This window comes from Marmota monax, unplaced genomic scaffold, assembly GCF_021218885.2.
Source record: "Marmota monax isolate L192 unplaced genomic scaffold, Marmota_monax_Labrador192_F-V1.1 WCK01_AAM20220418_F8-fsc00021, whole genome shotgun sequence".
Lineage (NCBI taxonomy): Eukaryota > Metazoa > Chordata > Mammalia > Rodentia > Sciuridae > Marmota > Marmota monax.
In genome coordinates, this window is record NW_026695228.1 from 26,567,529 (window position 1) to 26,585,927 (window position 18,399).

Genomic DNA, 18,399 nt, shown 5'->3' on the forward strand with positions numbered 1-18,399 from the left:
CCACTTCATGCTCAGCGAGGAGGTCACGTTTGAGCCCCTGATTGTCCCTCAGTCTGCCTAGACATGGTAATTGGCAGCTCCATCCTTCCAGATGCTCAGGCCAGAAACCTGGGAGCCCCCTCTGGACACACCTGCCCTGCCTTCAGACCCTTCCAGAACCAAGCTTTCCTCATCCTCTCCTGCCCCCTACCCTGTCACACAGCAGGTCATTTCCTTCCTGGACCCTTGCAGGCACCTCCACCTGACAGACCTGCGCTCACCCAGGCTCCAGTCTGTCTCTCCACAGCAGGCTCCTAAATCAGGAGTGCACCCTCCTCTGCTCAGAACCCTCGGTGGCCTCCAGGTTGCTCTGAGGAAAAGCGGAAATCTTCATCATGGCCTCTTCTTGGCCCTCAGCTCCTTCCACTGGACCCTTGGCTTGCTCTGAGCATTCTCACCAGCCTCCTGACTGTACCAGAAAATCCCCACCAGACACCTCAGGGCCTTTGTACTGGCGGTTCTGTTCCCTCCGCATAGAAACTCTTTTCCCAGATGTCTCCGTGTAGCACCTCCTTGGTCCTCTGCTAAAATGTCTCCTTGGAGAGGTCTCCTCTGCCCACCTTAGCTAAACAGTATAGCTCAGTGGTAGAGCACATTCCTAGTGAGCACAAGGTCCTGGGTTCATCCTCACTACCACAAAAAATAAATAAGCAAATAAACAAACAGATAAAACAGGGTCCCTTTCTCTTCTGTCTCATCACATTCATTTTATTTTAACATTTTTTATAGCCAGGGTCTCAATACGTTGCCACAGTTGACCTGAAATCTCTGGGCTCAAGAGATCCTCCTGCCTTAACATCCCAAGTTGCTAGGACCAAGTGTGTGCTTGTTTCTGAGCCAGCTCCACTGCCTTTTAAATGTTGTCTGTTATGACTGTCTTTTACTTATTGGTTGTTGAGTGTGTGCCCCTTTGTCTCCTGGCTGAAATGCACAGGAAGTTGTCTCTTTTGTTCTTAGTTCTGTCTCCAGTGACCAGCATAGCACACCACATAAAACAGGACCTCAGTAAGGGTTTGATGAATGAATAAGCACAATATATAATCCATACACATAGAACTAAGACTGAGCTATATCCCCAGCCTTTTTTTTTTTTTTAATATTTATTCTTGGGGCTGAGGATGTGGCTCAAGCAGTAGTGCGCTCGCCTGGCATGCGTGTAGCCCGGGTTCGATCCTCAGCACCACATACAGAGATGTTGTGTCCGCCGAGAACTAAAAAATAAATATTAAAAAATTCTCTCTCTCTCTCTCTGTCTCCCACTCTTTCTTTAAAAAAAAAAAATATTTATTCTTAAGTTTTAGGTGGACACAATATCTTTATTTTACATTTATGTGGTGCTGAGGATGGAACCCAGTGCCTCGTGCATGCTTGGCCAGCACTCTACCACTGAGCCACAGCCCCCAGTCCTTTTTGTTTTTATTTTGAATCAAGGTCTCACTATATTGCCCAGGCTGGCCTTGAATTTGTCATCCTCTAACTTCAGTATCTGCCCCCACCAGTCACCAAGATTAGAGGACTATGCCACTATTCAGGGCTAAAGGTACACACACACACATTTTTGTAGTTGTAGATGGACAGAATGCCTTTTATTTTATTTGTTTATTTAATTTTTTATGTGATGCTGAGGATCAAACCCAGTGCCTCACACATTAGGCAAGTGCTCTGCCACTGAGCTACAGTCCCAGCCCAAGGTACACATATTTTTTTTTTTAAGAGAGAGTGAGAGAGAGTGTGGGGGGGGTAGAATTTTTAATATTTATTTTTTAGTTTTCGGTGGACACAACATCTTTGTTTGTATGTGGTGCTGAGGATCGAACCCAGGCCGCTCGCATGCCAGGTGAGCGCACTACCACTTGAGCCACATCCTCAGCCCAAGGTACACATATTTTAAAAACAAATTTGCGAAGGACTAGGGGTGTAACTCAGTGGAAGAGTGCTTGCCTAGCACTCTCAAGGTCCCAGGTTCCATCCCCAGGACAAAAAAAAAAAACAAACAACAACAAAAAAGTTAGTTTCTGGATATTTTTTACTTAAAATAATTTAATATATGACAAAGGTAGAATTCTCAGTCTTCAAGGAGAGGGCAAATTCTTTGGTCAGTAGCCTTGATGCATATTTGGAGGAAAATAAACTTAACCCCACCCCCAAACACATAGCAAAATAAATTCCACATGGATTAATCATGCAAATATATAAAAAACAGAAGTATTACAAGTATGAGAAGGAAAACAGGAGAAACATCTACCGTGTGATAGGAAGCGAGACCAGCAAGGCATGTGGGAGGAGAGATAAGGGATTACCAGAAGTTTTTGATGTTAGCTGGAGTATCTACAGGCTGCCACAGGGGTGGGGGACTCGGTGGTGGCACATGCCTGTGGTCCAGCTGTAACAGTGGCCCTACTCCCTCTACTCCCTCTACTCCTCTACTCCCTCTCCCGCTAACCTGGGGCAGGGAACAAGATTACTAGGAGTTATCTGGGCTCAACAGGAGGGAGATGTCAGCTAGAGGATCTAGGAAGTGAATATCTCCCAAATTAACAAGTGAATCCTAACACACCATCAGCTCACACCAGAAAAGTAGCCTTTGAATAGGTCTTTTAAAATCCCCCTGTTGTTCCTCCAGATGGGCAGGATCACAGCCTCTGGGCCTGGAGCTAGCAAAACAATAAAACAACTTTTTCCTTTTTTCTCAAAACGGTGTCCTCATTATTAAATTGGCATTAATTGGCTTTGGGGACAAGGATCAAGCTTTTGTTTATACAGCAACTCTAAGGCAGGAGGAGCACAAGTTTGAAGCCAACCTGGAATACTCAGAAAGACCCTATCTCAAAAAAAAAAAAAAAAAAAGGTTGGGGGGTAGCAGAGGTAGAGCGCTTGCCTAGCGTGCATAAGATCCTGGGTTCAATCCTTAGCACCACAAAGAAAGAAAAAAAAAAGAAAAGAAAAGTCAGTGTTGACCCAGGAGGTCTCAAGACCTTTCAAACTCTTTGCCATAATGGAGACTCTGTCAACACAAAGGAAGGCTGAGGAAAGAAAGCTCAGGGAGGAAATGCAATTTACCTGTCACCAAGGAGGCCCATCCCCAATCTAGGTGTGACTGGTCAAGTAGGAGCCACTGAGGGTGTCTGAGCCTGACAAGGCCACACTAGGAAGGGAGATACACCGGGTGGTCTCAGACAGCTCTTTCACTCAGGGAAACAGTGGCGGGCCTGAGGATTTAGTGCCAGGGGTGTGGCAGCAGGACCTGGCTGGGTGAACATGAATCACCCCTTTGTGAGATAAAGCTAAAAATACAGAGGGGCACCTGGGACGGGGTTGGCTTCCGTCCTGGCCTTGTGGGCTCTCAGGAAACATAAGAGGGAACATTGACCTTGCCATCTATGGGTTCCATTAGCTCTTAAGAACCTTACTGGGTGGGGTTGAAGGGAAGAGAGTGGCAAATACTAATGGTTTTTAATTGAGCCCAATCCAAAACCTGCCAGATGGGGAATTGGCTGAACAAATCTCTGCAAGAATGCTAGAAGATACCATCAAAACAGTACTCATGGGCTGGGGATGTGGCTCAAGCGGTAGCGCGCTCGCCTGGCATGCCTGTGGCACGGGTTCGATCCTCAGCACCACATACAAACAAAGGATGTTGTGTCCGCCGAAAAACTAAAAAATAAATATTAAAATTCTAAAAAAAAAAAAAAAAAAAACACCACACTATTCATGTCCCCATTTTCCTGATGTTTGCCATGTGCCGGGCAATCTTCTAAAATATTATACAGTTGCCAGACGCAGTGGTATATGCCTGTAATCTCAGCTGAGGTTGAGGACCTTGAGTTCAAGGTCTCCAAATAAAAAATAAAAGGGCTGGGGATGCAGCTTAGTGATAGAGCATCCCTGGGTTCAGGCCCAGTATCAAAAATAAATAAATAAAGTCACAGAATTGACCTCAATTTTAATCTGTACAGCAACTTCTTTGTGAGATTGATCCTACCATTAAGTTTATTGGACAGATGCAGTAAATGAAGCTGAGAGAGATATAACATGCCCATCATCTCAAAGTCTGTGAACAACAAACAGCTTGTCCAACTCCTGAACTAGCATCTGTATAAGTTTCCTATGGTTGCTGTAACAAAACCATCAATTTGATGATGTAAAACAACACAGAGGCTGAAGTAGGAGGATCTCAAGTTCAAAGCCAGCCTCAGCAAAAAGCGAGGCACTAAACAACTCAGTGAGACCCTGTCTCTAAATAAAATACAAAAAAAAAATAGGGCTGGAGATGTGGCTCAGTGGTTGAGTGTCCCTGAGTTTAGTCCCTGGTACCAAAAAAAATAAATAAAATATAAAATAGGGCTGGGGATGAGGCTCAGTGGTTGAGTGCTCTTGAGTTCAATCCATGGCACTCAAAAAAGAAAAAAATATATTTTACTTTTATTTATTTAATTGGTATTGGGGATTGAACTCAGGGGCACTTAACCACTAAGCCATATTCAGCTCTATTTTGTATTTTTTTAGAGACAGGGTCTCACTGAGATGCTTAGTGCCTTGCTAAATTGCTGAGGCTGGCTTTGAATTCAAGATCCTCCTGCCTCAGCCTCCCAAACTGCTGGGATTACAGGTGTGGGACACCATGCCTGGCTTATTTTTAATTTTTGCAGCAGCTGGAGCTCAAACCCAGGACCTCCCACATCCTCAGCACCCTCCTTGCCACAAGGTGCACCCCAGGCAATTATCCTACAGTTCAGGAAATCAGAAGTCCAACATGCACCTCCCTAGGCTGTGATTAAGCATCTTCTGGGAATTCTAGATTCTCTGAAATTCTCTGAGAAACTGTAGAGTCTTCTGAGATTCTAGGGATGAATTGATTCCAGGTTCTAGAAGCTTCATTTCTTATCACCTTTATTTTTTTCTATGTGTGGTACTGGGGATGAAATCTGGGGTCTCACACATGCTGGGCAACTGATCTACCAACTGAGTTGTATACCCAGCCCTTTTCTAAAAATTTTAAATTTTGAAACAGGGTCTTGCTAAACTGCCCAAATTGGCCTTGAATTTTCAATCCTTCTGCCTCTTGAGTAGCTGGGATTAGCTGGCATTACAGGCTTGCACCAGCACAGCAGGCTTTTGACCATCTTTAAAGTTCATAATCCCCTCAAGCCCATGTCAGCTACAATTGTCACATGTCCTTCTCTGATTCCCCACCTCCCTCTTTCACTTAAAAGGACTCTTGTCCAGGTGCCCAAGGGTTCATCTGGATTATGCAGAATAATTGACTATTTTAAGATCCTTAGTTTAAATTCATCTTCAAAGCTTCATTTTTGCCGTGTAAACTAATATATACCCAGGTTGAGGAAATTACTGTGGGGACATATTTGGGAGCGAGTACTCTGCCTGCCATAGTTGCTGCTGCTGCTGCTTCTATTTTTTTTATCCGCTGTGCTGGGGATTGAATCTAGAGCCTGTGTGTGCTAGGCCATCATTCCAGCAACTGAGCTACACCCCAGCCCCAGTCATTATTTATTTGCGTCTGTTTATTTTTGGTACCAGAAATTGAACCTAAGGGCGCTTAACCACTGAGCCACATCCCCAGCCCTTTTTATTTTGAGATAGAATCTCGCTAAGTTGCTTAGGGCCTCACTAAGTTGCTGCTACTGGCCTTGAACTTGCCATCCTCCTGTCTCAGTGCTCATACGCAAGTACCACATATTTTTGTTTTCAATATTTATTTTTTAGCTTTTTAGGTTGACACAATATCTTTATTTTATATTTATGTGGTGCTGAGGATCGAACCCAGTGCCTTATGTATACTAGGCGAGCACTCTGCCACTGAGCCACAACCCCAGCCCCACATATTTTTAAATGGTTAAAAAAAATCCAAAGAATAAAGAACAACAGAGACGTTTTTCGCCGAGAGTCGCCAGTCGCCGGGGCTTCCTGCTTCAACAGTGCTTGGACGGAACCGGCGCTCGACCCCCTCCCCGGCCGCCGCTCAGAGCCAGCAGCCCTTCGCCACCTCTTCACAGCGCCCTCGGACCGCCCCAGGCCTCCGCCGCGGCTCCAGTGCAGCGCCTGTCCTCAGCCACCCGCCATGGCTACCACGTCCCCCTCGCAGGTGCGCAGAACTACCACCAGGACTCGGAGGCCGCCTTCAACCGCCAGATCAACCTGGAGCTCTACGCCTCCTATGTCTACCTGTCCATGTCTTACTACTTTGACCGTGATGATGTGGCTTTGAAGAACTTTGCCAAATATTTTCTTCACCAATCTCATGAGGAGAGGGAACATGCTGAGAAATCGATGAAGCTGCAGAACCAACTAGGTGGCCGGATCTTCCTTCAGGATATCAAGAAACCAGACCGTGATGACTGGGAGAGTGGGCTCAATGCAATGGAATGTGCTTTGCACTTGGAGAAAAGTGTGAACCAGTCACTTCTGGAACTGCACAAACTGGCCACTGACAAAAATGACCCCCACTTGTGTGACTTCATTGAGACTCATTACCTGAATGAGCAGGTGAAATCCATCAAAGAATTGGGTGACCATGTAACCAACTTGCGCAAGATGGGAGCCCCAGAATCGGGCATGGCAGAGTATCTCTTTGACAAGCACATCCTGGGAGACAGTGATAACCAGAGCTAAACCTCAGCCTGACTTTCCCATAGCTGTGCAAGTGACTTCCCTGGTCACCAAGGCAGTGCATGCATATTGGGGTTACCTTTACCTTTTCTATAAGTTGTACCAAAACATCCACTTATGTTCTTTAATTTGTACCATTCCTTCAAATAAAGAAATTTGGTACCCCCCCCAAAAAAAAAAAAGAACAACAAAAAAGTTTTAATTAATTAAATTTAATTAAAAGGATTTTTTTTTTAATGAGAAAATGATGTGAAATATCATGAGGAAGGCCTTAGGCCTGAACCTAAGCAACTCCATTTTAAAAACTCCAGTTGAAACCTGCAGTCTCACCAGGCACATCTAACAGAGCCCTCCAATGTGGCCCTCAGATAATTCACTTCCCCTCACCCTGATAAACAGAGTGAAGTCTCTGGCAGGCTGTCCTCACCTGATAAGAGAGAAAGACCAGGATGGAGACCACCAGACCAGATGTTTCTGACCCCAGGGTAAATGATGTCATGGAGAAATCTGGTGGTAACTGATAAGGATTGAAAGGGGGGTCAAAAGCCCCAAAATGTGGTATAAATAATAGAGCTGATGAACAGGGATTCAGCCAGCACTGAGCTGGAGAGCCTGAAGAGGACCAGGACTGACATCCCATCACTTGTCATTGTTTCCTGATCCTCTGCATGATCCTCACCACCCTCAAACTCTACCGCCTCATCTGGACCTTGGTGAGAGCCGCAACTTCTCCATATGGTCCCCTCCTCAACTGGTTGTCCACTCCACGACAGGAAAAGCCTGCCTTGGTTCCGGACCTGATCGCTGCTGTCTGAGTGAGTGAGTGTGCATCTGCTAGATGTAAAGCTTAAGGCTTGAGACTTTTGAATTTAGCACGCAGAGGGAATGTCTGTCATGAGCCTGTCATGGTTAAGTGTGTTTGCAGTGCTTAGAATTAATCTAGAATTGTTTGCTGTTAATTAATTAATCTAGAATTGTTTACTGTGCATTGGTTATGTCTATTGCAGTGCCTAACATTAGGGATTGTCGCTTTCTTGATTAAGAATCTATAGAGAAAAATTATATTGAGTATTTGAGTGAGTAAAACATTAAAAAGAGCAGAAGCACATGGACATTCTTTATTTTTCCCCCTTGGCTGCATATGTCGCAATTTTGCCCCCTAGCGACAAATATACATGTTAACAACTAAGTAAGAATGAATAATAAATAAAAATACATACATGTTAGTATCCATAAAGTTTTCCATAAGTGATTTTTTGGTATCAGGGACTGAACTCAGGGCCACTCAACCAGTAAGCCACATCCCCGGCCCTATTTTGTATTTTATTTAGAGACAGGGTCTCACTGAGTTGCTTAGCACCTCACTGTTGCTGAGGCTGGCTTTGAACTTGCAACCCTCCTGCCTCAGCCTCCAGAGCTGCTGAAATTACTGGTGTGCACCTCGGTGTCCGATTTAAGAAGTTTTCTTCACACATGCGGGACTCATACGTTTCATATTCTCTGTGGCTGCTTTTCCACTACAATGTCAGCATTAAGTACAAGTGGTACCTCACTCATTTATTCCCCACAATGGGTATGGGGGATTGGACACACTGAGAAGGAATGTAATTGTTCCAAAGGGTCCACAGCTTAGAAGTGGGGGTGAGGGGTGTCAGACCCAGCAGGGCTTCCATCGTTCTTGGAGGATGTTGGACACACCTTTCCATCTCTCAGCTGCCATTTTCCTGACTGGAGAATGAAGCTAATACTGACATTTCTTTTGAAGGTGTTGCAAGAACTTGATGCTCCAAAAGCACCTAGGTTCATCACTTCAAGAAGTGCTAAGGGGGCTGAGGCTGTGGCTCAGTGGCACAGCGCTTGCCGCACATGTGTGAGGCACTGGGTTCAATTCTCGGCACCACATATAAAAAAATGAAGAAAATAAAGGTCCATCAACAACTAAAAAAGTGTTAAAAAAAAAAAAAGTGCTAAGGGCTGGGTGTGGCTCAGTGGTGGAGCACTTGCCCAGCATTTGGTTCAATCTCCAGCACCACCAGAAGAAAATAAATAAATAAATAAGCTAACTATATATAAATTGTTCTCACTTGATAAGGGGAACCAAAAACAGTCACTTAAGCCACACAGCTGGTGGAGGACAGAGACCCGAATCGGAGCAGAGCCCCTCTGGAGCCGAATCAGAACTTTTCTTTGGCAGATCCTGACTGCTATGGTTCAAATGTAGTTTGTCCTCTCCGAAACTCATGGAGTTTAGATCCCCTTGTTAAGTATTATGAGGGTAGAAACTGCCAGGCGAAGTGGCACATGCCTGTAATGCCAATGGCTCAGGAGGCTGAGGCAGGAGGATTGCGAGGCTGAGACAGGAGCCTCAGCAAGTGAGGTGCTAAGCAAATCGGTGAGACTCGGTCTCTAAGTAAAATACAAAAATGGGCTTGGGGGCTGGGATTGTGGCTCAGCGGTAGAGCGCTCGCCTAGCATGTGTGAAGCCCTGGGTTCGATCCTCAGCACCACGTAAAAATAAAAGATATTGTGTCCGACTACAACTAAAAACAATAAATATTTTTTTTTTAAATGGGCTTGGGGGCTGGGGATGTGGCTCAAGCGGTAGCGCGCTCGCCTGGCAAGCATGCGGCCCGGGTTTGATCTTCAGCACCACATACAAACAAAGATGTGTGTCCACCGAAAACTAAAAAATAAATATTAAAAAAAAATTCTCTCTCTCTCTCTCTCTCTCTCTCTCTCTCTCTCTCTCTCCCTCTCCCTCCCTCCCTCCCTCTCTCACTCTATCTTAAAAAAAAAAAAAATGGGCTTGGGATGTGACTTAGTGGTCAAGTGCCCCTGAGTTCAATCCCTGGTACCCCCTCCCCCCCCAAAAAAAAACAACAAGGGTAGAAACTGGGACTGGGGCTGGGGCTATAGCTCAGTGGTAGAGCGCTTGCTTGCATGTGTGAGTCATGGGTTCGATCCTCAGCACCACATAAAAATGAATAAAGTAAAGGTATTGTGTCCATCTAAAACTAAAAAAAAAAGGGTAGAAACTGAAGGGGACCATGATGTTTAGAGGTGGAGCCTTTGGAAAGTGGTTAGGATTACTGGATGTGTTATGTGAATAATCTGTTATGTGAATAATCCTCAGTAATCCTAATTTCAGGATCCTTTGGGTTGAGTCCCCCCAGCTGAGCACTGGTGGTTTTATAAGAAAAGGGAGAGCCAGGCATGGTGGCACTGACTGTCATCTCAGCAACCTGAGAGGCTGCAGCAGGAGGATCACCAGTTCAAGGCCAGCCTCAGCAAATTGGCCAAGACCCTGTCTCAAAATAAAAAATATAAAGAGCTGGAATTGCAGGGCGTGGTGGTGCCCACACTTCTGTAATCCCAGCAGCTGGGGAGGCTGAGGCAGGAGGATCATGAATTCATAGCTAGCCCCAGCAATTTAGCGAGGTGCTAAGCAACTCAGTGAAACCCTCTCTCTAAATAAAATACAGAATAGGGTTGGAGATGTGGTTCAGTGGTCGAGTGCCTCTGAGTTCAATCTCTGGTGGCCCCGCCCAAATAAATAAATAAATAAATAAGGGCTGGGATATGGCTCAGGGGTAGAGCATCCTGGGTTCATTCCCAGTGACTCAGTGGCTCAGGGATTTAGGTACCTGAGAGGCCCTGGGTTCCATCCCCAGCACCAGAAGAAAAAGAGATTCTAAATTTGTACGCTCCCTATCTCTCACCACGTGATTCCCTCCCTGTGTCACTTGGCGACTCCGCCAGGAAGACAGGCAGATGCAGCCCCTCCACCTTGGACCAGAACTGCAAGCCAAGTACACTTTTCTTTATAACCCTCTCTGTCTAAGGTATGGTAACTTGCAACAGAAAATGTATCAAGACCCTGACAGAGTCGGTGGGGGAGAGGGAATGGGAAGTTGGGCTGTTAGATCAGGCCGATGGACACAGGCTGCCCCAACACAATGCTTGTGCCAGAACATCAGATGCCACCCAGCCCCCACAGCTTCCGGACACCGGCCAAGTCCCCAAGGGCTGCAGTGGCCCAAGGCCTCGCCCACACAGCCAGGCCAGCAGCCCCCGCCCTCCCAGAAGTTTGTCCATAAGTAATGAGCATCCCAGCTGCTCAGACAAGTCCCTTTGACAAAGGGTTTGAGAAAAACAACTGGGTAGAGAAGCTTAGAAATACAGAAAAAAAAAAAAAAAAAAAAAGAGTGCCTACTGTATGTGACAGGCACTAAACAAGACATTTTCTTCCAAGAATGTTTCATCTTCCTTGGGGCTGGGATTGTGGCTCAGTGGTAGAGTGCTCGCCTAGCACGTGTGAGGCCCTGGGTTCGATCCTAGCACCACATAAAAATAAATAAATAAAATAAAGATAGGGCTGGGGTTGCAGCTCAGTGGTTGAGCACTTGCCTCGCATGCGTGAGGCACTGGGTTCGATCCACAGCACCACATAAAATAAGTAAACAAGTAAAATAAAGATATTGTGTCATGGCTGGGGATGAGGCACTGGGTTCGATCCACAGCACCGCATAAAATAAGTAAACAAGTAAAATAAAGATATTGTGTCATGGCTGGGGATGTGGCTCAAGCGGTAGCGCGCTGGACTGGCATGCGTGCGGCCCAGGTTCGATCCTCAGCACCACATACAAACAAAGATGTTGTGTCCGCCAAAAACTAAAAAATAAATATTAAAAAAAAAAAAAAGATATTGTGTCCATCTACAACTAAAAAAAATAATTAAAATAAGGTAAAATAAAGATATTGTGTCCAACTACAACTAAAAAATAAGTATAAAAAAAAGAATATTTCATCCTCACAATGATGTTTTGAGGGCAGATGGCTCAGTGAAGACTCTGAGGCACAGAAATGCTTAAGCAAGATATGTCAGTGCCTGCCTGTAATCCCAGTGGCTCAGGAGGCTGAGACAGGAGGATCCCAAGTTCAAGGCCAGCCTCAGCAATTTAGCAAGGCCCTAAGCAATTTAGCAAGATCCTGTCTAAAAAGAAAAAAAAAGCTGAAGATTAGCTCAGTGGTAAAGCACCCCTGGGTTCAATTCCCAGAACAGAAAAAAAAGAAAGAAAGAAAAGGGTCAGAACTCTTGCTCGGGGTCACATGGGCACTAGGGGCTGAGATTTGAACACTGTTTCTGACTCTATACTCTTAAACTATGTTATATGAATAATCCCCAGTAAGTGGCATTTACCATGCTCTCCTAGCTCATGGCCAAGGGCTGAATGCACATCAGTTCTCTGAGCCCCAGCCCTCACAGAAGCCTCATGGGTCCATACTGTTGTATACTTTTTTTTTTTTTCGTACCGAGGATTAAACCCAAGGGCACTTAACCACTGAGCTACATCCCAACATTTTTTATATTTCATTTTAGACAGGGTCTCGCTAAGTTGCTGAGGCTGACTTTGCCATCCTCCTGCCTCAGCCTGCCAAGCCACTGGGATTACAGGCATGCACCACCATGCCTGGCCTGTGTACTCCATTTTATGAATAAAGAAACTGAGGCTCAGGGCTATGCAAGAGAGCAGGTGGTGCAAAATGAGGAGGGATGGAGCTGAGATTCATGCAGAACTGATGCTAGGCTCTAGAACCTGACAGAGTCAGAATTGGACAGGGAATTGAATCCAGGACCGTGAGCATGCTAAGCAAGCACTCCACCACTCAGCTCTACCTCCAGCCCTTTTATAAATTTTATTTTGAGACTGTTTTGTTAAGTTGCCTAGGCTGGCTATGAACTTGCCATTCTCCTACCTCAGCCTCTCCAGTAGCTGGGATTACAGGTGTGCACCACTGGGCCCTTCTAGATGTGTTCTCTTATTTACATGTTGGGATCAGATGATTCACATCCGTGACTATTGCTATGGCCTCTTGTCTTGGACTCCTAACTTCTGCCATTGGATCCCATAGAGGCCAGAGGGAGCCTGTGAAGACCTGAGTCAGGCCACATCCCTGGTTTGCCCAAGATTTCTCACTGGGCCTCACCTTTTTCCTAACAAAAGTCTAACAAGACCCTGGACTCTCTGTCCTTTCCCCTCTGTCTTTACCTCCTCCGGCCACATGGGCCTCCTCATTGCTCCATCACACCAGATATGCCTCTACCCCAGGGCCTTTGCACACATATTTATCCTCAAATATTCCTCACAGCTCCCTGGCTCCCTCCTCTGGTCACCTGTCAGGCTGACCCTCTGTGATTCCCACACTTTTAAATCTCAAACCCATCTCCAGACCCTAACAATCATTCCCACCCCTCTTCCACAATTAATTTTTCTCCAGAACCCTTATTGGATATACTAAGTATTTCCCAATCATTCATCTTAGTTCTCATCTGTCTCCCTTTCTAGAATGTTCCACAAGGGCAGCATTTTTGTTCTGTCCACTGCTGTGTCTTCAGGGTCTAGGACAGAATTTGGTACACGGCACTGGTCCAATGAAAGTTCATAGAAGGAAGCCATAGGCAAAATTATTTACATTAAGCAATCTGTACACTTATCGAGATCAAAATTTCAGGACTGGGAATGTGGCTCAGTGGTTAATTGCCCCTCGGTTCAATCCCCAGTAACAACAATAACAACAAAAATCAAAACCAAATTTTCAGTTCAGAATTGGGTGCAGTGGTACACGTCTGTAAACCCAGTGACTCAGGAGGCTGAGGCAGGAGGACTGTAAATTCAAGGTCAGTCTCAGCAACTTAGGGAGGCCCTAAGCAATTTAGTGAGACCCTGTGTCAAAATAAAAGATCTAAAGGGTTGGGGCTGTGACTCATTGGCAAAGTGCCCCTGGGTTCAACCCCCAGTACCAAAAAAAGAAAAAAATTCAGTTTAGACTAAAAAAAAAAAAAAAAAAAAAAAATCACTATGCCTTTCACCATTATTCTTAGAACCCTCACTTGTTCTCCCTAGGGCAAGTTCCTCTTATCAATTCCCTTTTCTCTTTTCCCAGGCACTGCCTAGAGGGCGTAGACACAAGCAGATTTGTAACTAACTTCATCTCTCTCTCGCTGGGGATGGAACCCAGGGCCTTGCACATGCTCAGCTGGTGCTGAGCCAAGGAACCACACCCCAAGCCCTAACCTAATCTTGTCAGGCACTGTTCCCCTCTTTGCTATTTCACAGAAAAACATAATTGGACTATTTCACAGAACAACATAATTGGATAGTGTTTCCCACTATCAAGAGCTGGAACTGTTTCATCTTTTTAAAAGACTACATAGTATTCCACTATGGAACCCTACCATTTTTTCCATTAAACCAGCCCAAGGAGCTGTAAAAAGATACAGATGTCACACGCAAAGGCTAAAACAAATAGACTAAGCTCTAGAAGAAGACAGTTATGTCTGGGGTGAGGACAGATGGCCAGGGGCTTGTAGAAGGTTCTTTCACATGGAAAGCTAGAAATCTTCCATGTGTTGCAGGGTTTATTTATTTTTAGTTTTTAGTCTCCCTGTTCCAAAAGAGAGAAGATACTAATTTTGTTGTACAAGAGTTTAAAATCGGGGCTGGAGTTGTAGCTCTGTGGCAGAGTGCTTGCCTAGCACGTGTGAGGCACTGGGATCAATTCTCAGCACCACATATATATAAATAAAATAAAGTCCATCAACAAATAATAATAAATATTTTTTTAAAAAGAGTAACTGTTTTCAGTATTGGGAACTGAAGTCAGGGGTGCTCCACCACCAAGTTCAATCCTCAGTTCTTTTTTTTTTTCTTTCTTTCTTTTTTCCTTTTTCTTTTTTTAGTACTGGGGATTGAACCAGGGTGCTTAACCACTGAGCCACATCCCCAGACCTATTTATTTATTTATTTATTTATTTATTTCTGGTGCTGGGGTGGCGTGGGCTCTCTCTCGTCCAGCGAGGAGGTCCACGGAACAGGGTAGAGGAGAGTGTGGCTGCAGAGTCACTATTCCAGACCTCCGGAGACCAAGCAGGAAGCAGGTCTGATTTTATTGCGCAGTTACCATGTATATATCCTCAGGCAGTAGCCAAGCAGATTGCAGGCCGCCACCAATGCAATTTCTGGCCAATTGTCCTTGCAGCGACCAATCGAGGAGCGGACCGGGCTGTGGAGCAAGCCCAGGGACTGCAACAGCTGCAACATGAGCCTCATGCCCAGGGCTGTGCCTATGGGGTAAGCAGTGAGCAGCTGGGGGAGTGGTTTGCCACTCAGATGCCCTTAACGTATGCCATGTATGCAGTACTCCATCCACTTGTCCCCACGCTGGGGATTGAACCCAGGGCCTTGTGCAGGCGAGGCAAGCACTCAACCAACTGAGCTATATCCCCAACCCTTATTTTTTGAGACAGGGTTTTTTGTTTTTTGTTGTTGTTTGTTTGGTTTTGTACCAGGATTGAACCCAGGGGTGCTTAACCCCTGAGCCACAACCCAGCCCTTTTTTATATATTTTACTTAGAGACAGGGTCTCGCTGAGGTGCTTAGGGCCTCACTGAGTTGCTGAAGCTGACTTTGAACTTTCGATCCTCCAACCTCAACCTCCCAAGCTGCTAGGATTACAGGCGTGCACCACTGTGTCCAGTTCCCAGTCCTTTTTATTTATTTTTAAATTTTGACACAGCATCTCACTGTGTTGCCTAGGCTGACCTTGAACTTGCGATCCTCCTGCCTCAGCCTCCTGGGTAGCTGGGATTACATACGTGCACCATTGCACCTGGCATTTGTTTTGTACTCTGAGGCAGGTAAGTGTGTTATCATGTTCCCCCAAAGTTGCCATTAACAAGTAAATACCTCTCCTACACATACCTTTTCCTTTTCCTTTTTCAGACCTGGGGCATGCTAGACAGTCTCCCTACCACTGAGCTACACCCTAGCCCAGGAATCTGCTTTTTAATGAAGCAGCACTCCTTTTTCCCCCAGTTTTTCTCCTTCCTGGACGAAGTTTACTCTGGGGCTCTAGAATCCTTCTCTGTGCTGCTGATGTCATGGGTGGGCTAAGAAAGGCAGTGCCCATCGACAACATCCGCTGGGGCCCAGGCGTTTTCCTGTTTCCCCTGGAGGCTGCCGCCTTCCTCTAGAGATGGAGCCTCTGCGAAGGAAGGAGTTTTTGGTCCTTCCCAGTTCAGCCCGAGTTTATGTCTTGACAGAGAGGGCGTTTCTCTAGTAAAAAACCTGTGTCCTCAGTGTCACCAACCCCAAAGGCCTCCTGAGCACACTGAGCTCACCACCGTGCAAATTGTTTCCCACCAGTGAGTGTGATCGGCCCAGCCGCCATAGAGACAAGGATGCAGAGCTTCAGAGAGGTCATTGGCTCACCTAGAGTCACACAGCCTGTTAAATGTCAGAACCACAATTTGGGCTGGGTCTGTCTGATGTCACCCCTAAATTCAAGGTAACCAGTGGGAAGCCATGGGGGTAGTAGGGAAGAGTATAAGAACCACTCAGTCTTAGGGCTGGGGATGTAGCTCAGTTGGTAGAGTGCTAAATAGTGCATGCACAAGGCCCTGGGTTCCTTCCCAGCACCAAAAACAACAAAAAAAGAACCACTTAGTCTTGTACCTTATTTCCAAGGAAAAGCTCTCCATTGTCTGACAGACTTCCTGGGAAAGCCCAGCCGCCTCAGATTTTTGGTTCCAATAAAAAGGAAGGATTTACAAGTTAAGCAAGAACCCAGCAAGCAATCAAGTCAGGGAGCCCCTCTGAGGACATGAGGGTCTGAGTGCAGGATTCAGAAGACCTTTCCATCTCAGGCTCTGCTCAGTCTCATAGAGGGAACTAATTAAGCAACTATGTGGTTTATTTGCTGTTCCTTCTGCCTAGAACACACTCCCCTGAGATCTTCCCACGGCCAGCTCCTCATCCAGTCCTTAGTCGCCTAAAATAGAGCCCGATGATTCTTCCACACAGTGTCCTGTTCTTTGCTTCACAACCTCAAACAACCTATAATTACATATTTATTCTCTTGTCCACTCCCTGCGGTCTAGGATTTTTCTACTTCTCCACTACTACCTTCCCAGTGTCTAGGTCTCTGCCGGTAAGACATTTGGTAAATACTTGTGGACTGGGGCTGGGAGGTAGCTCAGGGGCAGAGCATTTGCCAAGCATGTGCAAGGCCCTGGGTTCAATCCCCAGCCCCGCAGGGAAAAAACAACCACCACCAAAAAAAAAAAAAAAAAGTGGGCTGTCTTGACTTCTGGGCAAGTCTGACTGGACCTGGGCAGGTTTACTCAGCTCCATCCATGGTTCAGTGTTAGCCTTTGGCCAGATTCAAAACTAGGTGAATCACATCATTGTCCACTCTGCCCTCACAACCCCCATCCCAGCCAGACCTCATGGAAACCAAAGATCCCTCAGGTACTGACCACAGGCAGGCAGAACCTGGTCAGTACCCCAGCGTTCAGATTCCTACATCAGAGACAGCCCGCCACACCCAAGGGATGCACAGCACAGAGTAGTCGCAGTCTGGGACTTGATCCAAAACCAAGAGCCTGGGGACCCTTCTGGAGGTCTAGGCTGGCAGCTTCAAACAGCCAGGGACATGACTAGGAGATGGCCAGGTCATGGTAGCTCCCTCTTGGATGGGTTGGGCAGGGAGGGTCCCAGCCTCACCCGTCTATCTCTCCCTGCAGCCTCCAGAGGCCACAGTGCCTAGAGGAAAGGAAGGCATAATGCTAGCCTAGTTGTTTTTCTTGATTATTTTTTTGCAGTTTCCGGCCCCCTTCCCAAGGCCCTTGATTCTCTGCAGTTTGCAGGAAGTTCCTGTCACACAACCTGCCAGAGAAAGCCCTTTCCCCCAGGGCAATGCCACTTGAGTCTAGGACAGAATTGGGTCCTGGGAACCCAAAATGGAGAAGAGATAGGAGAAACTGAGAACAGCAACACCCGCCCTGGGAAAGCAAGGGATGGCCTCATCTGCAAGGGGATGGCCTTGCCTTAGGGCGCGCGAGAGTGAGGAGGGGCCCACATCCTGGCCCCATCCCCAGTGCGAAAAGGCTAAGGCCGCCCTCTGAGGTTCACCAAGGGGGGCTCTGTCTCCCGGACCTGCTAAAATGGGAGGAGGGCACCCCGGGTTATTTGCCCAGGGCAAGGAAAGTTTCTCAATTGTTTCCTGCTTCCTTCCTGCCCCCTCACAGGAGGCGCCCTTGTTTCCGCCCTTCCTAGGCTCCTGGCCAGACTGGGTGGGCTCCCATCCTAGTATTCGGTCTCTCCAATCTTGCCTCAGTTTCCCCATCTAGCCAAAAGCCCGGGATGGTTACTTCTTGGGGAAAGGGGGATGTGGGTCGGAGGAAGAAGTAAACAAAGGGGTCTGGGAGAGGAGGGGGATTTGGAGAGGTCGGGGGCCCTGTTCCTTTTCCCAGACGCGATCACCACTCCTCCCCTCCCCCGCCTGCCATCTGAGCCGCCCAGATAACGGGACCTCCACGGGCAGAGCATGCGCGGTGAGCCCCGGCCCAGCAGCCAGAGGGGGAGCTGGGGCTCTGGGGAAGGGACGCGGGGCGACCAGAGTCAACCCGGGAGCGTGGGCTGCACGCAGCGCAGGATGCAGAGGCCTGGAGGCGGAGGGACCTCAGGCTGCAGCGCGGCTGTTTAAGGTCTCAGATGTCCCCTCCCTCAAGATCGGTAGCCCCCCGACTCCACAGAGGCGATCCCTACCGTAGGCTCCGTCCTTCCGATCGTCCTCCATGGCCGCAGCAGGCGGGGAAGGGTGTCCCAGCCAGCGAGACCCCAGCCCCGGCGGGCGCGAGGCTCCGCGGGCTGCAGCGCCCCGCCCCGCCCG

General features: G+C 47.0%; 1 protein-coding gene and 1 pseudogene across 1 annotated transcript in view; one reads left to right on the forward strand and one right to left on the reverse strand.

The window, feature by feature from the left end:
- Positions 1–18,399, reverse strand: part of Slc44a2 (solute carrier family 44 member 2) — a 32,145-nt gene extending 13,746 nt beyond the window's left edge. Inside the window, exon 1 of the mRNA XM_046436907.2 lies at positions 18,276–18,399. Coding sequence (XP_046292863.1) covers positions 18,276–18,306 — 31 coding nt within the window. The 5' untranslated portion in view covers positions 18,307–18,399. The remainder of the gene's footprint in view (positions 1–18,275) is intronic.
- Positions 6,104–6,830, forward strand: LOC124087808 (ferritin heavy chain-like; annotated as a pseudogene).